Source organism: Ambystoma mexicanum, chromosome 3q (assembly GCF_040938575.1).
Source record: "Ambystoma mexicanum isolate Mex_15411 chromosome 3q, UKY_AmexF1_1, whole genome shotgun sequence".
NCBI lineage: Eukaryota > Metazoa > Chordata > Amphibia > Caudata > Ambystomatidae > Ambystoma > Ambystoma mexicanum.
In genome coordinates this window covers 380879254-380907087 of record NC_090926.1, presented here as the reverse complement: position 1 = coordinate 380907087, position 27834 = coordinate 380879254, and the positions used below count along the sequence as shown (strand labels likewise).

The 27834-nt window shown below is 46.1% G+C and overlaps 1 protein-coding gene across 2 annotated transcripts in view; it reads right to left on the bottom strand.

Moving 5' to 3' along the window:
- The window catches only part of DCTN4 (dynactin subunit 4), a 447710-nt gene that overhangs the window by 120872 nt on the left and 299004 nt on the right, over positions 1-27834 (bottom strand). For both annotated transcript variants that reach the window (XM_069654034.1, XM_069654035.1), the window contains 2 exons: positions 20558-20612; positions 20033-20137 (listed from right to left, as the gene is read on the bottom strand). In XM_069654034.1, the coding sequence (XP_069510135.1) occupies positions 20033-20137; positions 20558-20612 (160 nt within the window). The remainder of the gene's footprint in view (positions 1-20032; positions 20138-20557; positions 20613-27834) is intronic.

Below are 27834 nucleotides of genomic sequence, written 5' to 3'. Positions count from 1 at the left end.
ACAGTCACCAGGATGCTTGACAGCACTTTATTTCTGAGAGGGGGCAGTGTGGAGTTTGCAGGCTTAATGAGAGGCTACGCACAATAGTTCCCGTCTCCTTTACAGCTCCAAATACATTGTCGCCTCGCTCATTCTCATGATTACGCTCTTTCGTCTAGGTTATGTTTTCATTTGAATTCACAAGGAACTGCTCATGTTCTTTCAAAATTTCTGCCGGGCTACATGAATGAGCCGCCCTCGACTGTCCAAAAACACTGTCGGCTTCTAGTAATTCAGCGTCAGTTATGTCATGTTTGTAGTTACGATTGTCATTTCACTTGCAGCTTCATTTAATACTGTGCATAGGAGTGTGGCTGCGACTATGCGTGAAGCGTCCAAAGACCAAGAGGTCAGTGACATTTCAGACAACTTTAATGCTGTAGGTTCACTCACCTTGATCATCGTATCAAGTACGCTTTATCTCTCGGCCGGCAAGGTTGTCTGAAGAAGATGTGTCGTACGGGGCCCTGTTTGCTCCATTAGTTCAGTGGATAATGTAGGGAGCGAAGATTTGAAGTTGACGAAGGGAGCAGAGCCCAGAAGCAGCCTGAGAGTGACTGGGGAAGAGACTGGACTCTCCTGCCGGACTCTCAATTCATGAAGATGGAACATACGCTCTTCGCAGGACTGATGAATGACTAGATCATCCAGATATGCGCTGCAAAGGCTGGAATATAGTCGCAAAATCTTGTCCATTAGTCGTTGGAAAGTAGAGGGAGTGCCATGGAGTCCAAAGGGGAGGACTTTAAAATGAAATGGCCCTCTGGGGGTGGAGAATGCGTTTTTTTTCTTTGGATTGAAGGGCACCTGCCAGGAGCCATTGCTAAGATCAATCGTGGAGAGGTAGACGGCTGATCCCAGCCGATCAATAAGGTTTTCAATTAGCGTATCGGATAATTATTTGGAATATGGATTTAAGTTTTCTAAAGCCTATGCAAAACTTGAAGTATGGATCATGTTTTGCCACAAGGACAATTGGTGATGACCACGGACTTTGCAAGGGCTCGATAATATCCGAGGACAACATTTTCTCCACTTCTGGATGACTATTTCTTTCCTTGCCACTGGGATCCGGTAGGGTTTTAATTTAATGACTTTTACAGGAGGAGGGGGGCCCGGATATGATGTTAGATTCCTTTCAGTCTCCCAGGTTCACAATTAACGACATCTGGAAACTGGTCTAAAAGATCCTGGATGTCTTGCTGTTTTGGTGGAAGGCCAGGGGGCCTAAAGTAGTCCAATCCGCCTCTTCTGACAATAAACTGGCCATGACCAAGGGGAAGATGCAACTGGGTCCTGTTTCCATTCCTTCAAAAGATTGACATGGTATATCTGGGTCTTATTTAGTCTATTGGGTTAGGGAACTCGATAGTTATAGGGCCCGTTTTCTCTAAAATCCGATATGAGCAATGCCAGCCGGGCAATATTTTGTGTTCTGTAGTGGGTAACAGCACAAATACTTTGTTCAATGGAAAAGAATTGTGGTATTGCCCCCTTTTTTTTAATCATATTGGGCTTTTTGGACTTCCTGGAATTTTTCAAGATGGGAATGTACTATATATCTCTTATCACAACCATATGTTCTTTAATCCGCTGTGCAGTTTGAGAAAGAGGTAAGATGGCTTCTTCCCTCTCCTCCCAGGTCTCTCTTAACAGGTCAAGGACATCTCTTGGATTACGCCCATATAGGAGCTCAAATGGAGAGAAACCCAGGGAAGCTTGGGGAGCCTTCCTGATGGCGAATAATGCACAAGGAATCCTCATGTCCAAGTTACAGCTGTCAGCCTCTACCAATTTCTTCAAAACACTCAGCGCTCAACCAAACCCATCCATCCATCTGGGGGTGATAGACGGAGGTTCTTAATTTTTTTAATCTGTAAGATCTGTTTCACGTCTCCCATGATCTTACTCAAAGGTGGTCCCCTGGTCTGTTAAAATTTCTCTTGGACAACCCACTCATGATGGGAAAGGAATTAAATGTTTTAACATTTGCTGTGATGCATTATTCCTCAACAGGAAGGCCTCAGGGTAATGTGTGGCATAGGAGAGTACAACCAATATGTACTTGTTCCCAAGTTTAGATGCTTTCAATGGGCCTATTATATCCATTCCTATTCGGGAAAAGGGGACCTCTATAATAGGTAAATGTTGTAATGGGGCCACAAGAGGGAGGTGTAGGGCGGTCTTTTGACAAAAAGAGCATGCAGAGACAAAGTTCTTAACGTCAGCGCACACAGCTGGCCAGTAAAACCTACTCGCAACCTGTCCCTGTGGTTTTGCCATCCCCAAATGTCCTGCAGTTAGGTGGGCATGTGCTATTTCAAGGACTACCCTTCAATAACATATCAGGACCACTATTTGTGTTCAAGGGGTCCACCTCATTGGTGGTATTTCCCAGATATAACAACGCTTGCTTTATATAAAAACAAAAATTCAAAAAAAAGAAGGGCCCCAAACCCAAAACCTCCCTTAGGAAAAAATAGCCCAAAAAGCTCAAGGTCACTGCTGTGGCCCTCATCTCCATGACAGACTGAGGTGATAGAATCCCCAGAAGACCCATCTACTAGTGACACAGAGGTGGAGGAGATTCAACCTTGCTTGGAGGACCTGGATCCTAGGCTTTGCTTGCAGAAGGCGGATCCTCTAGGGTCGACATCAGCAAAGTGTCCCTCTTGAAGGCTTGCGCATACAAGCTGCTTTCCAACTTGGGCAAGATACTGGTAAGCACAGGCTCTATTGGATGGATGTCCAGCTATATAGTGAACCTGTAGAGTCTACTCCAGGGGCCCATAAGAGACTGTTGGTACCCCGAGAAGTCAGACCTTTACTTTTGCAGTTGGCCCATGAAGTGCCTCTATTTTGCAGTTGGCCCATGAAGGCACTACCCTATATTTCTACTGGTCCCAGAAGGGTGCATCATCAATACAGGAGTGGCCACAAATGTCAATTGTCTGGCGAAAGTGGAGCCAATAATGCGGCACCCCTGGTGCCTCTCTCAGTTGTGGGCATACCTTTTGAGAGGGCAAGGATTGACATTGTTGGTCCCTTCGATCCTCCCACTGCGTCGGGCAACAGATGTATTCTTGTTTCAGTCTACCATGCCACTAGGTACCCTGAGGCAATCCCTTTGAGAATGGTCACTGCTCAGGCAGTTGCCAAGGCACTACAATAGGTATTTTTTTACCAGAGTAGGAATTCCCAAGGAGGAAATCTCCGACAGGGGGTCCAACTATGTCCCAATTCAAGAAATCCATGTGGAAAGCCTGTGAGGTAACCTACAAGTTCTCAACAGCCTACCATCCTCAAACCAATGGTTGGTAGAGAGGTTTAACTGAACTTTGAAGAACACAATGGGAGCTTTAGGAGAATCCCGTTGCAGGAAGTGGGACCTTCTACTGCCATGCATTCTCTTTGCTTATAGAAAAGTACTTCAAGCAGGGATGGCCTTCAACCCCTCTGAACCTCGATGGACATTAGGTCAGAGGCCCTTTGGCTGTGATCAAGGAAGGCCTGAAGGCTTCTCTCCACCTTCCAAAGCCAGTGAACATTGTAGGGTTTTGCACGAAAACCAAGTTTGTACAATAAACGGCTGGGAGGGGCTAGATGACACTATGCAGTCAAACTAACTTAAGTTTCCCTGAACCACATAAGTTTACATTTTTGCAACAGTTAAAACACTCCCATATATTTTATTACAATCCACCCCCACACGATTGGTTGAAACCTATAAAAAGGAATCCCATCTTTCTCCAATTCTTCCATTCTCATTGGTAGCAGTTATCTTAGCTACCATCTTTAGCTCATGTGGAGAGCACACCTCTTTAGAATTCGTCTGTGGTAGGTCATGACATCATCATACAGTTAAACATTTGTGTGAAAAAATAATTCCTTTCAAGTCCCAGCTGGTCTGAGCCCTCAATCCTAAACGTAATTTGCACAGATACTTCAAACGACATGAGAGAGCAGAATAAAGAGGTTCCCTTGGAGCTGTCGATAGCCATCTCATTCACCCCTGCCTACTGTTGTCATTGGAAAATTCTAATCCAACAACTACCAATTCAGTACGCATGGCAAATCCAGGAAAGAATCAGTGGAGTATTGGTCAACTCTGGCCTCAGGCGTCTTTCACTCCATGTTTGTTAGTCAAAAGATTACACCTATGTAACGCTCACCTGATTCCCACGGTGAGCAGGTCTGGCTTCGAGTGCTGATGCTTCTTCAATGGTGAAGCGAAGGACTCTGAAGATGGACAGGAAGGGCCCTCTACTCTGGCTTCTCCGGCTCGCAGGAATATTCCCCTGTACGTGAAAATGGAGCATCACCTACTGACTGAGTTATGCTCAAGCCTCCCACTCTCTTCCAACCCTCCACGATACCCTTCCACGATTCCCTGTGAAGTCTCACCTTAGGGTCAGGAAGGATGAGCTCTCCATCCTGCTTCTGATGCAGGGGCGCGTTGAAACCCAGTTACTTCACTGGATTGAGGATTGGTGGGAGTTCAGGTAAGCTTGACTATTCAGGTAAGGCTCTGTAAAAGTTCTGTTGCAAGTTCAAAAGTCCAAGCTTAATAATGTTCATTGTCTTTTTGCAGCAAGCGCTAATGCTTATGTCTTTTTTCCCCGTAGGGGCCGGGGTCCGGAAAATGCCTGGAAGCGGCAAGACCCGAAATGAAATGGGAATGACCCAACAGGTAAGTCTTATTCCCTTCCTTCTCTCACCTCTTATTCTTGTCTTTTTCTCTAGGCTCTGGGAAGTGGCTGTGTATCCGGATGATCGCTGCTGAAGATGGAGGAACCCAGGAAAGGTGAGTGAAATGCAGCGCTGCAGCGATCGTAACGAAATGCCTTTAAAAAAATAATGTATTCCCTTTCAGGATCGTCGGTGATGTCTCCGTGGTGCAGATTTAGCTGGTAAGGTCTCTTGTCTCCCTTTGCAGGTGACCCAGGATGCTGACAGGCGTGGCTGAAGTCCAGATGCAGGAGCTGACACGGTGAGCGTCCAGCTGCGAGGAGCAGAACAACGCGAAGCGTGAGTTGCTGATCGGGTGTGGTTTAAATAGCTTTGGAAGAAGTTCCCAGTGTGTATCCTTCCACCGATCAGGTATGTATCCTTCCCCGACCACACCCGGGTGGAAAGTAGTCCCACAGGTAAAGTAGTTCCATTCAGGTCTCAAGAGGGCCTGGATGTAGCAGCATGGTCTGCATCAGGTAAGTGCACATTAGAACACTTGAACACATGTCTAGCTTTATGAGCCTGGCGCCTAAGGCGCCAGGACAGGGGTCCAACATGAGCCTGGCGCCTAAGGCGCCAGGACTGCGTCCAAAGGGCCCCAGCTTGGGCCCGCTGGCACTCTCCTGGGGGAAATGATGCCTGCCTCTGGGGTTGCTGGGTCGGACCTGGCTCCTTGGAGGTAGGTATCATGACAACCTACCTTTGCGATACTACCAGGCCACAAAAACCCTGGCTGGTCCTATCACTGAGCTAATCATCTGCGAAGGTCCTAGGTACTCATCCCTCTGGCCTCAAACTGCAAAATCAGTTTCTCCAAGTCACTTTAAATGTATCTCGCGAAGCACTGACTGCTGAGTTTAATCCATTTTCAAAAGTCTGACTACATGTACATTCTTATTTCCCTATGTATGTATACAAGTGGGCATGCATGTTTAATAATGGTCATGTTTTCTTCACAGTGGGTTCTCTATGACCAGTCCCCTTCCTCGCTTGTGCATTATAAAACTCCCTGCTGCCCAGCCTCTAGGCACATATCTAGATTGTGTTTTATATTTCATTTAGTGGTTTTGGCATTTGTCTTCCTATGCACGTGCAAATCTAATAAGTATCAATTTGTACACAAAGTAACACATCCCATTCACATACTACATAGGATATATAGATCTATATATATATATATATATATATATAAAATTGCAACCTGGCACTAATTTGCCATACCCCCAGTCACAAATATGGCATGCGTAACATGAACCCCCTATTCATCATAAGGACCTTTCCTGACCACCCCAACAACATCACTGACTATGTGCTAGGCCGGAGGAAAAGGATGCCACTGACGATGTCTGATGCAACAGAGAACTTGAAAGCTGGACAAGCCCTGGTGAAACACTGGCATGACCAGAAGGCTAACGTGGTGGAGTTTACTCCAGAACAGCAAGTTCTTGTGATGGTCTGTGAGAAACCTGGAGGTATTCTCCCAATTAGAACTTGAGAATCCTTTATTCAGGTGGCCAGGGTAGGGCTGGCACTCTCAGATCCCAACCCGGAGGGTGGACGAGTGAGGGAGGATCACCTGGGTATGGGAGCCAGGAGTTACGCACGGGGGAATCTCCCAGGCGAGACGTGGGAAAGAACAAAAAGGAGACCTAAGTCCTTGAGGCCTTTATAGGCTGTACCAGCTCAAATTCCCTTCCGCTCAATAAGTCCCCCTTACCAGAATCCAACCATCCGTACACCTCTGGTAAACCTATTAAGAGCCCAAACCCTGTTACAGTAGTAAACTACTTCTCTCAAAATCCCGGCTTTTCTGTTGCCTACCCGAATACTCCTGGTCATTCTTTTCCAAGCCCATCTGGTTATGTCACAAACTCCCCATCTGTATTGACAAAACACTACTGTTCCCATAATTCCCCCATATCTATTTCATAAACCCTACCAAATGACTCCGCCCCCTTTGACACAAACGCTATCTTACACGATGAAAGACAACGGACTAATATGAAAACTGTTTACCTGACATGACCCAACCCAAGGGTCAGGCAAAGTCAGGCAATTGACCAGAACCATACACACCAGACGGCCCTTTCCATGAGAGCACACTACGAGCAAGGCAGACCGCACGACAAGACAGCTATCCAAGCACGGCAGTTCAAGAGGAGGAGAAAGGCGGCGAGAACTGAAAGGGTGACGAGAGAAGCGTCCCTTCCCTTTCTGAACCAGACCCGCGATGATTCAGTGGAAGGAATCGTAAGACCGCAAACAATAGTCAGCGTGTGTTGCAGCAGATGTCAATGGTACACGCCTACACTGATAATCAGAACAAGGAGAGACATTTGCTACCATGGTGCAAGCCTTGACTCCAGGGACAAGAAAAGCCAAGCGGTTCATCACAGCCGGTGAGTCGAGGGGGAGAACCGATAAAAAACCGAACTGTGTTGAAGGAAAGTCACAAATGGCAAATTAAGGGAAGTTCAAAGAACATAACATTATGGGAAAACCAGCTGCAGAGGGGTCCGGCAGCACATGGGTGCTCATTCGAAAGACTGGGTGATCCTACGTTTGTTGAAACTTCAGATACCAGAAGGCCACAGGAGAGCAGCAGAAAATAGATCAAAGTGGTCATACAGGGGTCTAGCAAAACCCCCTGTACCTTCAAAAGTCTTTGACCTGCATGTAATTGGAAAGCTAAGGGAGATGAATCCTGCATAGTGAGAAAAGAGAAAGAACTGTGCGATAGGCAATAACTGGCAAGAGTGAACCCGACAGAGGGATGCCGATGAAACAGGGTGAAGCCTGAAGTCCCAATGAACAGTGTGTTGACAAGAGTGAACTAGACAGAGGGATGTCCACAGTGAACGGTTTAAGAAGACATTAAGAATTGTGAAGGCCACAAGTGAAATTGATTCGAGAAAAGCCATTGTGAGCCTGACGGAGGGAGGCAAACATTTGAGAAGTGTCTGAGCCCAGAAGAGGGGGATACAAGGATGAAAAGCCATCACCCACCGACACGTGAATGCAACAGTTAAAATCTTTTTCGTACAAGCCAGAGTGATGCTGATTTTCGAGAGTATCTAAACAAAAATGCTCAGTGAATCTCTCACTGGGCTTTTTGGAGACGCCTTATGTGTAGTAAACACTACTGCGTGAAACTTAAACCAATTTCTTCATTAGTTTAATTCTCATCCAACCTGTGAGGTTGTATCCAAAAAACATTAAACTGCTCATGTATCTTATTCAAATGATTCTTTTATTTCGAAATTTTTCTCATTATAGCAGAGACCCCAGCCAATGCATTTTGGACATAATATCCATTTTCAGGGTGGGTTCTGTATTAGCTCTTTACTTTGTTTCAAAATGCGTGCTTCTTCTATATTTCAAAGTGGCTTGTGCGCGGTCATCGCACTGAGACAGCGCTCTAATTCACAATGCCAATCTCAACAATTCTGTGTCCCATGCATCACGGGAAGTGCAGCCCTAGCGCTTATGCTCCGTCTGGTGCCCATTCCACGAGCCTGCAGAAACCTCCCTCCTGTCAGACCAGGCACAGGCAGTGATTTTCGAGGGGGGTCTGAGCCCGGAAGATGGAGACCCAGGGTTGAAGAATCATCATCCAAGTGCAATCAGAAAATAAATTGTTTATGATTTTGAACATATCGGGTCCTCGGAAGCAAGAGATTTACCCACTGAAGGTGCAGATATCTCTAGGAACTTTTTGTGGATCTGAGCCCGGAAGAGGGGGACCCAATGGTGAAAAGCCATCACCCAACAAACCTACGGAAAGGAGCTTTTTGTTTGTTATTTTGAACACATCAGGTCCTCTGAGGCAAGAGACTTTTGTAGAAAAGAGACTTAGCCACCGAAGATCCTGATACCAGAGAACGGAACTGTAGTTTCATGCTGGGAAAGCTCGAGCATGTGCTGAGCTCAGGAGTCCCCGCCCTGTACCATGCTCAAAACGTGGGCAAGGGAAACCCTGGCTACCACATCCTGACTTATTTGTGAACGCGTCTTTCTTTCTTGTGAACACTATTCCACACTCTTTGTATTAGTTGTAAGGATTGGCAATAGTTTTTGTACCATTTTATGTTAGAAGACGCCACTAGGACGGACTTATTTTCTGATGGTCATAGCTTGCTCCCACCTTAGATTTAGGTTTACTATACAGTTTAATGAACACCCTTGAACTGTGATCACTTGTGTCTTTCTTTACTGTTGCCACCATGAGTTCCTTACAGGTCCCACTAAGGCCCAAAGCCTTACAGGATAAGTGGACTGGTCCCTTCAAGGTTGTAGGCAACCTTGGAGAGGTGAATCATTTGGTGGACTTGGGCAATCCCCAAGAGGCCCCTGGGGTCTTTCACACCAACCGCCTGAAGGCTTATTTCCCCAGGGTGGAGATAGGTGTTTTGCTCCTAGCATCTGACCAAGAGGAGAGTGAGCCTCTACCTGATCTTCCAACAAGGGCACCCTTCAGATGGCTCAGTAGAAGGAGTAAACCTCATCCAATTTGACACTGGAACAACAAGGGGAGTGCAAAACTCAGTTTGCCCCCATGTTTTCTAATACACCAGGCTTGACTCCTTGGAGCCAGCATGACATTGATCCTGGTGATAGTGTCCCTGTGAAAAAAATCAGGGGTTACAGGATGTCAAATACTGTGAGAAATAGACAGAGGTCATAAAAATGCTTGACCTTGGAGTAATTGAACACTCCAACAGTACATGGTCTAGCCCAGTGGTTCTGGTGGCAAGGCAGGAACTTAGATTCTGTGTGGACTACAGTGCCTTAGATGCAGTCACCAAGACCGATGCACATCCATTTCCCAGAACAGATTAGTTTGTGGATAAGCTCAGCTCAGCCCCATCTCAGCACATTTGATCTAACCTCAAGCTTTTGACAAATAGCTATGATTGACCATGCCAAGGAGTAGCCGGCATTTTCTACCCCAGAGGGCCTTTATCAGTTTACGGTAATGCCCTTTGGACTGAAGAATGCACCTGCCACTTTTCAAAGATTGGTGAATCATGTCCCAAGTGGGTTGGGTAACTTCAGCATGGCATACTTGGATGACGTGGCAAGAACCTCTTTCCCATCTTGGACAATTGCTAATGGCTTTTCAACAAGCCAATCTGGCCATCAAAGCCAGAAAGTGACAAGTTGGTCAGAGTTCAGTGGTTTACCTTGGGCATGAGGTAGGAGGAGGCTAGATAAAGCCCTTACCTATTAAACTACAAGTTGTACAAGACTGGGAGACCCCCACTACTCAAACCCAGGTGAGGACCTTCCTAGGCCTCACTAGGTACTATAGGAAATTCATAGAAGACTATGCATCTATAGCAGCACCACTGAATTCCATGTCTGCTCCAAAGTACCCCAGGAAGGTGAAATGGACAGAAGTGCGAGAAAGCTTTCAAAGGGCTGAAAGATGCCATATGCCAAGCTCCAGCATATGGGGCGCCAGACTACTCACAGCCCTTCCTAGTGCAAACGGATGCATCCAACACAGCAATTGGGGCAGTTTTAAGTCAGATCGATGACAAAGGTAGGGAGCACTGCATCTGCTTCATCAGCAAGAAACTAAATAATAGAGAGAAGAGGTGGGAATCTATTGAATGAATACGTTTTGCCATTGTGTGGTCACTGAAGAGGTTTAGAGCATACCTGTACGGATTTACGTTCATGATTCAGTCTGACCACCAACTTCTGAGATGGTTGATGCAGATGAAGGAGGAAATCCTAAACTGCTCAGGTGGTCAATAAGCCTGCAAGGGTTAGACTTCGTCAGAGCATAGGGCAGGGTCACACCATAAGACTGCTGATGGACTCTCCAGAAGGCATGGCCGACTGGAACAATGAGTAGATTAAATCCTCCTTTCCCTTAGTATGGGGGTGAGTGTTGGAGTAGACTTTCCTTTTTGAGTGACATTCTCTCCACCTGCGAGTCCCCAGCAATGTTTGCTGGACTCTTGGATTTTTGTCCGACTGTCCAGAGTGAGTGGGAACCTTTTTCCATACTCACTCATTTTACTCTGTTCTTGGGAACCATTGTTACGTCTTTTTGGTATCACTTATTGGAGTCATGCTTTCCTCCAACTTTTCTGGCATCTACATTTCTAATGAAGTAGCACACAGCACTTTATGTGCAGCGTTACTGGACGCTCTTAGAGCTTCCACTGTAATGTTTCTTTATTTTCCCTTGGCTAAGACTCTGTTACCAAGGCAGGGAGATACTATTTATCCTACCTGTACTTTCTTTTGGGAGATCAGCACACCCCACCTTCTGATAGGGCTGAGAAAATCCAATATATCCCCTTTGTCACTTCTCCAGTAACTGTTTGGTTACAGAGATAAGTCCCTCTTTTCAGGCAGTTGGCAGTGCACCTTTTACTTTACTTTTTGCAAACTTTTATCGCAGGTTGTCATCGCGGTTACAGTAGGGGACACAAGGGTCAACATTGATACCAAATGGTGGCTGTCATTTTTAAAGTTCTGAACAAGATGGCTTGTCCTTTCTTAGGCATCCTTCTATGTACCTGAGTAGGGGAGAATCCCCTAGTTCCTTTGTCTTTGCCGGGCTTCCTTTGGAAAGCCCACAAAGGGTCTTTGAGTGACTGGCAGGACAGGAAGTGGGGCATGTCAACTGAAACCCCCCCCAGTCCTTTGTCCTGAGAGAAACCAGTTCTGACTGGGAGGCTGGCTGTCCCCATTGGACAGCCATCCCAAAGGTTGAATGGTGCATGGGACATGATTGGTGGGCTCAGCCAGGGTTCCTGCATAAAATCCAAGCTCCTGGAGATGAAATCCAGAGTCGACCACTGGAACTGAAGAATGTGAAGAAGCCTGCAGCAAGAAGACGCCAGCCACTTCCAGCAATCCCCAGAGCCTGCAGAGTAAATGCTGCTGTCCCGACTTGCCCGAGCGACAGGGAACATCTGGACGAGACTACTTGCTCCCTTGGACTGGTGGGACCAACCAGTCATAAGACTTAATGCATTTTGCGCACTCCCTAGACGAGCTGTGTTAGGCAAAGTTTGCATGCAGTACCCTTTGTGACCACTTCACACAACTAGGACTACAGGTGTAAGCAAAACCAACCTTGGTATAAGTCTGCACTACACAGTTTTGTAGTAGCGTTGCAGAGCAGCCAGGCTCATCTCAAGAGGTAATGTGAGCTGTAAGGATGATACACAGAGGTCTATAATTACAAGTATCCAAATAGACCCTTATACTCAAGATTTCTTGGTAAAACACTTATTAATTTATTTCACAGTCAGTTATAAAACATTTACTAGACGGAGGCACTCTATATCACACAAAAATATACTTCAGTACTTCACAATATCAGGTTCGGAGGCATTTAAACTACTTTGAAGGAGGAGAAAATGGCATTCGGAGCATTTTAAGTAGGAGCAAAAAGGCATAAGATAATAAAACGAATATTACAGTTACTCTAAAACAGTGCAAATAGTTTGAGTTCACCAGAGGAGTTGATTCAATGCAATAGGTTAGGCCAAAGTCAATGGGCTAAAGTCTTGTATAGGATAAAGCAGTTCTGGAAGTTAAACAGAAAAGTCTTTGCCAAAGTTCTCAGAAGTAGTTTGTAAAAGAAAGATTGATATGTTGGGTCACAAGCTGGCTAGGCCTGCAAGTTGCCAAAGTTTCAAGCACTTTTGCAGTGAGAGTGAAGTTCTCTCGGGCGGGTTTTCACAGTACCTTACAATGAAGAAAAAGATGCCTCAGTAGTGTGGACAAGAGGGAGGACGTTGGGGGACTCCTGCACTGGGACTGGTCAAAAAGCTGGCAAAGGCAACTCTTCAATTCCGGTAGCTGTAGTCAAGCACACAAAAACTGGTGTCCTTCTCCCTGGCTATTCGGTTTCCTGCAGTACTCCGAGGAAAATACGACCAGCTCACAGAATGGTATCCAGGTGGCTTACGAGTTGATTGGTCCCACCAACTCAAAGGGAAAAGTCGTCCTTGAAGGGCTTCTCCGTTGAGCTGAACTTGGCGATTCAGACCTGCAGCAGGGCTTCACTGGGCAAACCAACGGCTCCGGAGTTGCAGCAGCCGTCCTCTTCCAGCTCGTCTTCCGTTCTTTCGTTCCAGTGGTCGACTCTGCCTTCCAAGCCAAGAGACTTGCCTTTTATTCAGTTCTCTCCAATTCATTCCAGCCTAGCTGTCACTCATGCAGCAGGGTGGCTGTCCTTGCCGGACAGCCAGCCAATCGTGCCGGAGTGCATTTGGGTCTCCTAGGAGACTAAGCACAGGGAGTTTCGGGCACCTCCCTCACTTCCTGCCCAACCCAGACACACGGGCACCAGAGGCAGTCTTCAGTCCTGAAGACCGCCAAAGGCGTAGGAACAAAGGGACCAGACCTGGTTTGGTGCGCAGAGACAAACTCTACCTTTCCAAAATGAAATGGCAAAAAAAAGAAGCCTGGGACCTGTTTAAACAAAAGGGGGCTCAGACGCCATCTTGAAAAACATGGCTCCTGCGATTTAAAGCTACCCGTGTTCGCGGTTGCAAAAATCATGGTAGTTCGTTGTAAAACCACTGCCACCCGCCATTTCGAGAGGAAAGGGTAGCACTTGACTGCTACATGAGTTTCTAGACATTGGGGATACTAAGTAACCCTTCCAGCACTGTATTGTAAGATAGTGTGTGCTGGGTCTAGGAATTTACGAAGACTAGTAAGTCAATTTCACTTTACTTTTTCTGGGAAACAGTAGTTTATCCAAGAGAAGGCATTTAAACCTTGGGACAGCCTAAAAATCTTCCCTGTGTCACTGCACTGAGGGTGCTGTGTGACACAAATGAAAAGATGATGCCTATGGAGTGGTCAAACTCCACAACCAAAGAAATAAACACAGAAAACAAACAGAATTACAAAAGTTCAAAGTCCCAACGTTTAGCAAAAGAGCTGGAGGGCTCCAAGGTAGAGGTAATTGGCACATTTATGAGAAATCTCCCCAACAAGCTGAGACCTCCACAGCCTGCAATTCACCAATACCAGGGGTCCTGTGCTGCATCGCTGTGCATCGTCTGCCGAAGGCCAGTTTTGTCTAACTTTGTGGGCACCCTACCAAGCCTGCAGTGACTTGAGCCAGCTCTCCAAAGTCCCCTTAGCCGAGTCGAGGACTGTGAAAGACCACTGCCTTTCAACCGAGCCTGAAAAGGCGCCAAGTTAGAACCGTGAAAATCCTTTGCTGGGCATCAATCTGCACAAGAGCTGTCGCTAGATCCATTGAAGTCTCCCCTTCTGTTGCCAAGACAGAAAAACCTGTGATGGGTCTGCCATCACCTCACCGCTGCAACCGTCCTGCAGCAACTGCTTCATCATCTGGAGTTACTGTCCTGTTCCTGGTATAACTTACCTGGGGGCTGCTTGCTTGCTTTTGAGAGCTGTAGATTGCTTGAATCCTGCACCCCTCCAGATCCCCATAGGGTTACATTGGGATGGACAAACCGCCTGCCTTCGGACATCCCTTCAAGGAAGGGAACCTCCAAGCTTCCTTGACTTAAGAAAAACCTAACTGTACTTACCCGCAAACCGGAGAAGAGATCCTGCTGAACTCTGCCATCCCTAACCTTGTACTCTGTTCCCTGCCTTTTCTGCTCAACTCCTAACCACTGGTGGCCTAGTGCCCCCTCTGAACATTGCGAGACTCTCATAAGATGTATTACACTTAGATGGATTTTGGGGGTAGGAAATGTGTTGCACTTGGTGAGTTTTTAGTAGTTTGTTAAAACACATTTCCTACGATTATATGTGATCTTACCGACCACAATTACAGAGTGATAAATTTAATAGTGGAAAAAAATACAGAAAAAACACATTTTATTTTTTGTTTTTGGTTTCATTTGTGGGGGGCCCCCCTGAATGCCCTTGTTTAACCCCGAAAACACCATCCCCACCCATTTTAACCCAACCCCTTTAACCCACTACCCTTTATTTAAGGGTTGCTGTTTTTTCTGTGTTTTTGTCCACTCTGAAATGCACCACTTTTTCTTCAGATATTTTGACTAGATACCATTTTCTTACTCCCATAATACATCTATTCTGCATACTCACCCTCAACCTCAAACGCTAAACTAACCATAACCCCTACTTACTGTACCACAACACACACACATTTCACAACACCCAACATGAAACCAAACAAGATCACACAAAGCACCTATGTACAATCGTACCTCAACACTACACTATGGCCACCAACCAAAAACATACCAATGCTCAGTGGCTGGTTTTTTTAAAAACTGAAGCTGCCAACAGCACTTCAAAGCTATCTTGCTCTACTCCCTCTCAATCCCACCAACAACCTCTTCCCACCCTCCTAATGCAAATCCACCAAAGCGCCAAGAGACCACGCAAGTGGCAACAGTGCGTGGTACAAGACCACATAAGACATAGGGTTGGAGCTTTATAACAGGCTGGAACAAAGTTACTAACAGTTATAAGTTGGAAAAGTTTGCATATATGTATCGGATGGGATTACCATTTAATTTGGTTATTTGAAAAGCTATTCTAAAGTTACTACCCCTGTGGTTTATTATCTAAAGAATGTAAGTGTTCTATTGTTTACTGTGTTAAAGTACTTACCTGACTTGAAAGTTACAGTGTGCCTAGCGTATATAATAACAAACTTCTAAGTGCATCAGTGTTTCCTTGGACTGAGCGTATGCTTGAAGTTCTTTGTACCTCACTACAGCCCTCCTCTTAAACTAATCCTGGCTGCTTGCCATTCTACCAAACCTTTGCATTTCTTGCCTAAACTAAGAAGTGTAACCCTTTTCACTTAAGGTGGGCTTTTCCAGGTTCTGTCACAGACCTGTGTAAAACTCCCTAACACCTTTCAAATATCCCCATTGAAGTCGGTCTCTTCCTCAGGTACCCGAGTTTAAATATGAAATCTTGCAGCCACTAAGTAAATCAGCATACACAACTTGATCTCTTTAGGTGAGGTGAACGTTGAAGGTTCAGCTAAGTGAGGTGATGGTAGGGTCCATATCCGTACATATTTCTTTATTTTCATGAATAGCCTGTTGCCTTGTTCAGGTACTGACCGTCCCTATTTTGGAGAAGTTTGTCACAGGAATCCATGAAGGACTCATCTTCCTTATAATGGTAGAAAACCTTTCCTCAGTCCAAGGCGTGCCTTGGGGTGTTAATTTAGGTGTACACCTTATAATAACCCTTTCCTTCATTTTCTGACTCCAAAAAGAGGAGAAGGCACCCTTTTTCTGCATTGCAGATGTTAAAGTTCCTTTCCCTTTTACGGATGTCGAGCCGGAGGTTTTTGACATCGAAACTGGCTTTTAATGTTTCAACTGATGTTAAAAAGGTATAGCCTAGATCGGTGCTCTCTCTTATGTACTTCATGATGAGTGTCAAGAGCTGCAACTTTAAATCCAAAACCATTCCTGGAGTGATGAATTCTAAATTACAAGCTAAACCTCTTGAACCTCCTGTTCCACCACCAGTTTAGGCCTCAGAGTTGGAATGGTGTGCCTTGTTTTTGGTTTCTGAATTGAAACCGAATGTTCGGATGTGTTGTCCGATTTTGTTTTATTTTTATTTTAATTTTATTTGCATTTGTAAAGCACTCAAGCCCGAGGGCATCAGGGCGCTGTTTCCAACAAGTTACATTCATCTTGACAGCAAAAAGGGACAAAAAGAAGAACAAAAAGACAACATTGGAGGGTTTGGGGGCAAAGCCGTTGGAGAGGGGACTCGCTCTAGGCAAGAGGAGAAAGGGGTGAGGCTTGACAAATCCTAGGTTTAGGTGGTGTGGGTGGGCAGCAGTCCTTACACAAAGAGACAGGTTTTGAGTGCCTTGCGGAATGGGCGGTAGTCAGTTTCTGCTCTTAGTTCAGGCAGGAGAGAGTTCCATTGGGTAGCAGCTATTGTGGGGAAACTGGCCCCTCCTGCTCTTCTCTTTTTCACCTTCCGAAGGAGTACCCGGTGTGCCTGGCCGGTTCTCACTGGTCTGGTCGAGTTGGATTGATCAATTCTTCTCGCTAGGAAAGGGGAGCTGTGTTCGAGATACACTGGAGTGATTTAGAGGGTTTTTTGAAAATGATCCTTTCACAGACAGAGAGCCAATGGGCTTTTTTTCTTGTGGCAGCAATGTGGTCTCTTTTGGAGATGTTCAAGGCTGCTCGTAGGGCATTGTTTTGAATAACCTGTAGTTTGGCCAGGTTCTGCTTAGAGGTACCTGCAAATAATGCGTTGCAGTATTCCGGTCTTGCTCCAATGATGGCTCTGGCTATGGTTAAGCAGTTGGTCGGAGAGAGGAAGTGACTTCCTACATTGATAATCATAGTTGTGTAGGCGGACTAGGACGCAATGGCTTTCAAATGTTTGGTAAGGAAGAGAGTGGCATCTAGGTGGACACTAATGTTTTTACGGATGAGGAGACTGGGATTTGGTCATCTGTGCAGAGGGGAATTCTGTGCCGAGTTTCTTGCGAATGGGGGGGGGGCGAGCTAACTAATAGGATCTCAAGTTTTCCCGTCGTTCAGGCATAGGTGGATGGAGGCCATCCAAGCCTGGATGGTGGCATATATTTTGTTGATGGTGATGGAATCGTCTTGGAAGGAGCCTGTTAGCGGGTGGAGGATTTGAGTGTCATCAGCGTAATTGGTATCAGAGATGCAAAGGTAGTACAAAGGGTCCAAAAAGGGGTATAGAGAATATATTGCAGAGAGATGGGGAGACGCAAGAGCCTTGGGGGACGCTGCAGGGAATGGGGATGTGTGGGGCATTCAAGGAAGGAGGCTATCCAGGCGGCTGATTTCTGGGAGAAGTTTGTTGAGTTTGTGAGGTGATGGCAGAGTGTCGTGGTCTAACAGGCCGAAAGCGGCTGTTAGATCGAGGAGGGCTGGTTTGCCTTTGTCTTTGAATGAGTCGCAGCCTGTTGGAAGTCAGGGATTTTCTCCACAGCTCGACCAGACATTGGCCCTATGGGCTCAGGGCATGCTGGTAAGGAAACATTAAATGTTTTCCTCTACGTCTTGCTCTTCGGTCTCAAAATCTTCAGCTGCAGCAGTAATCGGCCCACTCTTTTCTGCCTGCATTGCATAAGCTGTCCACTGTTCACCTGATCCTCTAAGGGTTTTCAGCGTAAAAAGCTTGCAAGCTGTACACCATGAGTCGTCGTGATCCCTTGAAAGACAATTATTGCACAGCCGGTGCATGTCCTTCCAAGGGAATATGGAGTTGCACGATGGTCAAAAATTAAATGGACTCTTCCTCATGGGGCAGCCAGAAAACTAGAGATTACAGAATTACATTTAAGTGTGAATAGGGATAGGGTTAAAGGCATTCTCTAAATGAAGGTGATTAAATAAGCGTCTTAATTATACCACACTCTCCCTACTTCCTCGCATTTCTGCATGATATCCGTGTTGAATATAGCCGCTTTTGCAGTTTTTTCACGATGCCGAAATGTTGAAGTTGACCTCGATTAGGCCTCGAGAGTATCAGACTCTGCCTTTAACATCCAAAAGTGATGGCAGAAAAAAAAAAGTATGTTGACGCGTGAAGGATCATGGGTACCCTACACACGTATGGATAGTGTTGCAGGCATGTCCCCATCGATGGCCATTTGATTCAAAATCTTAGCAGATTCACAAGCCCCAGAATTACATTCACTTTGGGATCTGCTAAGAGCACAGAGATGAACACTTTACTTTTAAACACAGTTGCAAATACGTTTCAGGGTACTATATGTAGTGTAGCAAGCAAGTGAAATAAAGAAACAGAACCGGGTAAGTAATCAAGACTTTGAGAACTAATAGGTTGAGAAGAAAGAAGTTAGCAAACCCCATTAAAAACATTACAACCATGGTTTTAACCTTAAAAGTCCACCACTATCTAGAAAAGAAGGAAGGGGTGTAGTGCGCCCTTAAGAGAGACAGGTGCCAATAAAAGTCTTTACAGGAGGATAGAAGTATTTTAGGAAGTTGAACAAGTGTTGGCTTGAGCCGAAAATCACGTAACTTTTTTAAAGTTCATTAAAATAGAAAAGTCTTAAAAAGACCCTCTGCCAATTAAACCACTTTAGGGGATACGCGGGAAGATGCAAGGCCAGAACAGCAGTATTACCCAGTTTTTCCAAAATTTATTTTGCTGCATTTTTTTAACCACAAAAATATAGTTAGTAAGGTACATAGGAAGGGGAGGTGAAGGGTGGAAGTGGGTAGAGTGCAGGGGGGTCTGCTGTGTTTTTTAATGGTTAAAAAAAGCACAACAATTGGACAAACAATTCAGCGAAATTGCTATTCAGAAAACAAATGCAAAGGATGTTCATAGCTCCCTTAACATACTTGTCTTTTGCCAATAATGCGAGAGCTAAAAGAATACACCCATGATGGATTTCCCCAACAAGCCTAAGAGCACTGGGAGTGTGTAACTTTACACTTTCTTGACTGCCCAATAATGCCAGCACTCTGAATGTAAGAGCACACTTTTCTTTGCTCAGTTTCCTCACTATGCAGGTGGAAACATGCCTCTGACTAGACTGAATAGCATGTCAATTTTCAACCAATTTGGTTGCAAATTGAATCTGAACATTTTACTGGTTTCCACAAAATGATCAGGCACATGGATTTACTGTTTGGGCATGGTCAATATGGTAATTTTAAACTTGGCATCAACTCCAGTGAAGTCCCTGTGAAGCACTGATTCTCCCTCTGATCTCAAGAAGACCCTCTTCAGTGCTTTGACCCCTCTGGACCAGTCGGAACAACATGCCTCAACCCCTGTTTGAGAATCCGTGCCTTCGGAGGTGTCCCTGGACCAACAGGGGACTGACTAGCTCTCTCCTGGGCTACGTCACTGCAAACGTTACCAATCAGAGTGCATCCATGGAACATCGAGAATCTTTAACTTGTGCTACTAGTCACCTGCTCCTGCAAGTTCAGCCTTCTAATCCCAACAGAAGCCTGCTTGTTTGTAAACCCATAGAGGTCCCCTGCTCCACAGAAGTCTTCTTACCCCAAGGGTGTTCCACGGGAAGGTGACTGGAACGGAGATTCAAGCACTGCGACTGACGGAAACTAAATCCTGTGTCAGAAACGGCCCGCTTCACTCTTGGAGAGAAGATGCACACATAGTACTGCACACAGGCGCTATATTTTATTAGAAAGCGCACTTAGGCACTATGTTGCAGTCAAAAGCATTACAGCAGGGAGGGTGGGCATGTCTCCTTGGGAAAGCACAACAATAAGAGTGGGCGTTGAGCTGGAGGCCTTACCTTAGCCGTGCTGTCATCTTCTGGATCCCCTTCCTCACAAGCGGTCAGTGTCACATGGGTGACATTTTCAACAGGGTTGGTCAAGGTCAGGAGGACTTGGCTTTCCTGGGTAAGAAAATTAAATGCAAGAAAGCTAAGCACAGCAGTAAACTTGATTTAAGTAAACAGGATTACCTACTGGATAACTTCCTGGAAGACACCACAATAAATGTGAAACAATCGCAACACATCACACTATGCTACGGTATTCTGACGCTTGTTATTTCAAGCATTATAAAACCGTAAAACAAAGTCACACATTTTCTTGAGAAGGGAGGATCAGGGAAGTTGAAAGGCTCAGTGAGACTTTGCTAACTCATTCATGACTTTTCACTGGATTGTCTGGACCGCTTTAAGGTCCAACTGCCCAATCAGGCTCATGAAAGTAGAGGATGACTAGCCACAGGCTCTTTTCAAAGCTAGTTTGATAATTCCATCCTAGACTCCCTATGGCTTGTTCACGATAAGTACAGTGCAGGTACTCACCTTCATATGGCGCAGGTTTGGGATGGACATGATCCTTACTTCTGGGATGTAGTTTCTACATGGGGGAGGAAATCATCAAATACAGCATTGGAATTAATGTAAGAAATATAATCATCAACAGGAAAACTAATTCCACCCCATTACAAATGTTAGCATGGTACAGAATATTAATAACATTCTAATCTGTCTTTCCCATGACATCATGGAAAGCTGGGTGTGCTGTAATGGACTATAAATGACCTTTTATCACATCAAGGCTGCAAATTCCATGCATCATTCCTAACTAATTTAAACCTTTTCTGGTTAATTAAAGAAACTAAGGTCAAGCAAAAACCAAGCCAATAAACTGAGTGGGGCACATATGAAGAGGTCACATAGCTTAAATAATGCTAGTGATATTCTTTAACACTGGCCGTGGAAAGTTAAGCAGACACGAGAGCGGGCAATTGGTAACAGCAGGGAGACTGCAAGCACTCGCAGCAATCGAGATTGACCTAAGTGGACCGTCATTCAGTGAGCACTGCAGTACACTTCCCACTTTTACTGGTTTTGTAATGCACACCTTAACAGAAAATACCCTAAATTCACTTGGATGCGGGGAAGTAGAGCAGATAAGCCATGGGCACTGCATTATGTGCAACATGGACATTTCAAAACCGTCTGTAAGAAATAACTACCGGTTGTCCAGGCCTGCAGTGAAAACCCACAATGGCATGTTACGCTTTGACTGTAATCTAATTGAGCTGGTCTGTTTTTTAGGGGTAGCACAACATGCCACCCAGTGTAAATGGCTGACATGACACATCAGAATACATTTAATTGACAACACTGGAAAACTATACATGTGGGACTAGAAGGACAGAACTAGAGCTGGTCACTGTAAACATTCAGCCATCAGTAATAACAAAGGTATAACTGGATATACGACAACCGACCAGGACAAGAGATACCAATATCGGCATTAGGTAGCCAGGGATTTTCAAACATGTACTTGTGGGTGTCCAGATATTTGGTCGACTGAAAACTGGTCGACGCAATTTGGACGATTTTTTTTATTATATATATATTTTTTGGGTTTTCGTTTTTAAAAAAAAAGGGTTTGGTTTTTTTTAGAAAAAAAGGGGGTTGGGGGGACCCCCCCCTCCCAAAAAAAAGGGGTGAAAATAAAAAAAAATAAAAAATTCGACCATTTGGTTTTCGACCAAATTGGTTCAACCATTTGTCCAGTCGACCAATTTTTATATGGCGGAGAGATACTGCAGAACGTCAGAGGAAAGGCTGTAGCCTTTCCCTTCAACAGTGCCAGGACAAGCCCCGGATGTTTGAAATACCATAGAGCCTATGGGAGGACCAGGGTTCAAATCCCCCATAGAGAAAGAGGTACTTCTATTAATTAATTAAAAACCTGAGCCCCAAGAATCTGACAAATAATATTTAAAAGGAGCACAAGATAAAACAAGAATAGAAAAAGTAAATCAGTCATTGAAGCCCAACTGGCCAAAAGAAAGAGCCTAAACACGGGAGGACCAGAGTGGAAACACCCTTCCAGCCAATCCTGTAAGCAGAGCTTTCCACCAATGAACAGGAGGAGGAGGTTGGCTATAAAAGCAGAGCCAGCTCATTCTGAACTCGTCAGTCAGGGACAGGTTCCCTGTACTTCTCGCCAGACGCTGCTGCTTAAAGAGTAGCTGTATCGAGAGGGAAGAAATTGCTGCCTGGGTGAAGGAGCCTGAAGGAAACTGATTCACACAGGGAGAAGAGTACCCCTGCACCCCCACCTAAACCAGAAAGGGTGGAAGAGGTTTGTTTTGTTTTATTCGTATTTATATAGCACACAACAGCCCGAGGACATCGTGGCACTTGTTACAGTACAAAGCTTAGTTACATGGTCATTAGCAATATATATATACAGGTTGCAATATAGTTATAGTCATTAGCAGTATATATACATAGGTTACAATATAGTTATATTACATTTGTGTTATATTACAATATACATGGCAGAAGTGGAGAAGGCAGTCCTCCACTTGCTAGTTGAGGAGAGTGGCCTTGAGGTTGTTGCGGCAGACAGAGATGGAAGTTTCAGCTCTAAGGGTGGCAGGGAGTGAGTTCCAGAGTTTCGGTGCAATATAGGAGAAGCCTAGACCTCCCGCTCTGGCTCTCTTTATGTGTGGTATGTGTAGCTGGTTGGTGTACTGAGCTCTGGTGGGGCGAGTGGATGTGGTCCTTGATATTGCTTCAGATAGGTATGCTGGAGCGGGTTTGTTGATGCACCTGTGAGTGATGGTGAGGATTTTCAGAGTAATACGGTCTTTGACCTGGAGCCACCGGGCTTCACGTCTGGCGTGGGATATTTGGTCTCTTCTAGGGATGCTCATGGCGGCTCTGAGGGCATTGTTTTGTGTGGTTTGCAGTCTGAATGTTTTTGGCGCAGGTGCCAGCTAGAAGGGCGTTGCAATAATCGAGTTTGGCTCCTATAGTTGCTCTAGGTATGGCCAAGTGGTTGGGGTGGATAAGTAGGGCTTAATGGCATTGATGAGTTTGGTGCTGAACGCTGATGCAGAGGCTATGGCGCTGACTTGTTTGTTCATCGATAGATTTGCATCAATGTGAACACCTAGAGTCTTGACGGAGGATGATACGGAGATGGTTGAGTTGTCTATGTTGAAGTTGTTGTATTGGGGGGCTTAGTTTCGATAATGTGTTTGTCTGGCTCCAGGATGAGAATGTTAGTCTTCTCTCCGTTAAGACAGAGGCCATTGATTGCCATTCAAGCTTGGATAGTGGCATAGATGTTGTGAAGGGCCGTGGCGTCTTGGTGATAGAGTCCAGGTAGGGGTAAAAGTACTTGAGTGTCGTCTGCATAGTTTGTATATGCAACACCCATGGAGTCAAGTAGGTCGAAGAGGGGTTTTGTGAAGATGTTATAGAGGGTGGGGGCTGTACAAGGTCCTTGGGGGACACCACAGTTTATAGTGGTAGGATCTGCATTAGCTGTGTTGGATTAGACCTTCGTGGCTCTTCCTTCAAGGAAGGAAGTGATCCAGGATGCTGCTTGATTAGAGAAATTGGCTGCATGGGTGAGGTGGGTGGTGAGTGTTTGGTGATCTACCAGGTCAAAAGCAGCTGATAGATCGAGGAGGAGGAGCAAGGCAGGTTTGCCTTTGTCCATGATCTGTGAGATTTGATTTTTTAGGTCTAATAAGGCGGATTCTGTTCCATGCCCGACACGGAAGCCAGATTGTCTTTTGCCTAGTATGGAGTTAGCTTCTATGTATGATTTGATCTGGGTGTGAGCTGCTTTGTCCAGGATTTTTAGGAGGAACGGGACTGTCGTTATCGGTCTGTAGTTGTTGGGTTGCGCTGGGTCAAGTGTGGTCTTTTTTTTTTAGAAGTGGCCGCACCCAGGCTTCCTCGAGATTGTTTGGAACAGTTCCTGTTTGGAAAGATGCGTTAATGAAGGCAGTAATCAGGGGTGCTAGGTCATTGGCGCATTCCTTGATGATTTTGGGAGGGCAAATCTCTGCTTTGCAGAGGGATGGTTTGAGGTTTTTGATGAGATTAAGGACCTCAGGTTCAGTGACGTTTCTGAAGGAGCGTGATTGAGATTACTACTCTGGTCTTGTGTAGGGCGGTTGGTTTTTTGGTTTGGGAGGGCTTTGCAGTGGTTTTGGATTTTGTTCTGGAGGCGTTTTATTTTGTTGAGCATGGCGGACTGAATGCTGGCACACCAGGCTTTGTCTTTAGTTATCTCGTCAGCGGTAGCCGGAGGAGTGACTAATTCATTAAAGATTGCGAATAGTTCTTTAGCTTGGGAGTTGGCCTTTGAGATCCTATCACTGAAGGAGTTGGATTTTGCTGCTAAAATGGCTTTTTTATATTGGAGGGCTATTTGTTTGAAGAGGCTCTTATTTAGATCACTTGGATCCGTTTGCCAGTTTTTAAGCGACTGGCGCTTTTGAGCTTGGAGGGTTTGGAGTTCTTCCGAGAACCAAGAGTTGCAGTGAAATGATTTTGTTTCCTTCTTGCTTTCAAGTGGGGCTATAGAGTTTATGGCATTGGTGAGAGTATCATTGAAGATAGCTGATAGTATATTTGGGTCCTGAGAGAAAGGTGGTGCTAGGCAGGGGCTTTTGAGGTGGGGACGCAAGTTGTCTGCGTTGAGTTTTTTAGAACTTCTTACTGTGGCAGGTGGTGCGTGGGTGAGTCTTAGGTTTAGAGTTGGTGGGGATGAGAAATTCGATGCATGTGTGGTCCGTCCAAGGAAGGGCAGTGTTTGAGGTAATGTTGGATGCACAGTTGTGATCCATGACCCAGTCAAGGGTGCAGCCTTTGGAGTGAGTGGGGGTGAGGACTCTTTGGGAGAAACCTATGTCTGCGAGTTCTTTAGCTAGGGTTGCGGCGGATTTATTCTTAGGTTTATTGTATCCTAAATTTAAGTCTCCTAATAGAAGGATTTTGGACGACTTTTTAATGTTGCTGAGTCGATGGGAGAGGTGCTCTTGGAAGTTAGCTGTGAGTCAGGGAGGTCTGTATAGGATGTGGATGTTGATTAGATTATTGGGGGAGGGCGTAAGGTTGGCTGATAGGATATCAGCATTACCACCACATGTACTATGGTCTGGATAGTGAGTCTTTGTGGATAAGGGTGACTCCCCCTCCAATCTTATCACATCTACCTTGCCTAAGGATGGTGTAGCCTGTGGGTAGGGCTAGTGCGATGGCTGGGCAGGAGGCATCATTGAGCCAGGATTTGATGATGCAAAGTAAGTCCAGATTAAGTGTGGATAGTAGATAATTTATCTCGAGGGCATGTGCAGGTAGGGAGCGTACGTTCAGTAGTGCACATTTAAGAGGTGGGTGTTGAGTGCCTTTGATGTTTTTGTTTGTACTAGTAAGGGGTGAAGTGTGCTTGTTGTGGTGTGTGGTAGTGAGGGGCTTAGTGCGAAGTAGTGTAGAGGCATGTTGGGGTGGTGGGGGGAGAGGGGCGGTGCCTATTCTCATCTTAGTCGTGTAGTGCGGGTGCCTAATATGGCGTTTCTAGTCGTTATGGGTGTGGGTGAGCAGAGTAAATACCTAGGAAGTGATCGATTTCTGAGATTGCAGAGTCTGGTGGCTAGGCTAGGTGGCCGAGACTGTGATGTTGTAGTCTGGTGCTGCGGCATGTGAATTTAGTGCTGGGCGCTGGGCCAGGTGTGCTGGGAATATGTGGGGAGGTGTAGAGGCCCTTATAGTGAGGGCTATAAGGCTGGCTGTTAGGCTGAGTGGAGTGTGGCAGGGAGAGTGCGGGAGAGTGCAACTATGCTATGATTGGGAGGTGCATTCTTGGGCATCATGAACGTGTAGAGTGGATGTGTGTGTGTGCCGCTGGTATGTGACAGAAATGACAGGGGGATCGTGCGACTAGTGCTAGGTAGTTCAGAGGAAGGTCACAAGTCAACAAAATACAATGCCTAAATTCGATTTTCTAAGTGGGGCAGGCAGAGGCTAAATGGTGGCAGGGCATAATAGGTAGCAGTTGGCTGCACAAGAGGATACAGTACAACCGGATAAGCAATATTGGTAAATGCGCTAAATAGTATAGTGAGATATTATGCATCAACAATAGACCAGGTGATAGCAAGCAATTGGTGACCTGCCTGAGAAGCCCAAGTAGACTAGCTGACCTGGGGGAAGACGCAGAGTACCCCTGCAACCCACCAAAGCCAAACAGGGGGAGAGCGGTCCTGCCTGAGAAGAGGCGGAGGACACAGACTATCCCAGGGGGAAGAAGGTAAGTACCCCTACCCATACAGCCAGAAAAGTGAAAGAGCTGAACCGCCTGGGAAGAGGCCAAAGCAAAACCTTGCTAAGATCCTGGTAAAGAGAGACCAGGACAGAAGCATGACCCCTGAGAGCAAGAGGGACAAAAGCAAAGAATCCCTGAAAAGGAGAGGGGCAACAATCAAGATCCCATGAGGAGAAAAGAAGAACGAAGGGAGGTAATGAAGATAGGCTCCTGAAGGAAAGAGTCGTCGCGCCAAGAGAGGGATGAATGATCCGAAGGACAGAGATGGAGAACTAAAGCACAGGACCCAGCGGATCCCTTGCCTAAGAGGTCCTGCACCCAGAAGAAGACTGCAGGTCCCAGTCCCAGTTTGATTGCTTCACGTAAGCGGCCCTTTTGTCGGTCTATCTGAGGAAACCATTTAGAGAAAACCTTTTGAATTGTTGGACTTTTGTTATTTAGGGAAGGACTATATTTTACCCAAAATACGTTTCACCCGAGGGAAGGACTTTAAGTTTATATTCTTCACCATTTGATTGCGCTATTCGGACAACTCACTTTCAAGGAACATTTGATTTGGGAATCAAGTTGCGACAGGCCAGTTTACTTTAGGGGTTTTAATACTTTGTGGCACCTTTTTACTTCAAACTCAAGGTGTACTTACCTTGAGTTTGAGTTATTCACTCAGGGATGGAGTTCTAAAGACTTTTACGTTTGAATACTTTGCTTTATTCTTTAAACCCTGTTTTGATTACACCAAAAAACCTAGGCAGGTGAGTGTTGTGGCCCCCGACCTCCATTTTGGGCCGGAGAATCCTCCTGCAGAGCCCTCCCTTGCCCCTGCATCCCTCCCCGAGCGTGTCCCTGCTCCCTCCCGCCTCCCAACCCGCCCACCGCCCGCGATTGGTTCTGTTGTTTCCGTGTTTGGGGTCTAGCGACCCGCGCTGCAGGCGCTCACTGCCTTTCCAAAAAACCTAGGCAGGTGAGTGTTGTGCCCCCAGACCTCCAGTTTGGGCCGGAGAATCCTCCTGCAGAGCCCTCCCTTGCCCCCACGCATGCATCCCTCCCCGAGCGTGTCCCTGCTCCCTCCCGCCTCCCAACCCGCCCACCGCCTGTGATTGGTTCTGTTTCTCCCGTGTTTGGGGTCTAGCGACCCGCGCTGCAGGCGCTCACTGCCTTTCCAAAGAACCTAGGCAGGTGAGTTTTGTGCCCCCCGACCTCCATTTTAGGCCGGAGAATCCTCCTGCAGAGCCCTCCCTTGCCCCCGCATCCCTCCCCGAGCGTGTCCCTGCTCCCTCCCGCCTCCCAACCCGCCCACCGCCCGCGATTGGTTCTGTTGCTTCCGTGTTTGGGGGTCTAGCGACCCGCGCTGCAGGCGCTCACTGCCTTTCCAAAAAACCTAGGCAGGTGAGTGTTGTGCCCCCCGACCTCCAGTTTGGGCCGGAGAATCCTCCTGCAGAGCCCTCCCTTGCCCCCGTGCATGCATCCCTCCCCGAGCTTGTCCCTGCTC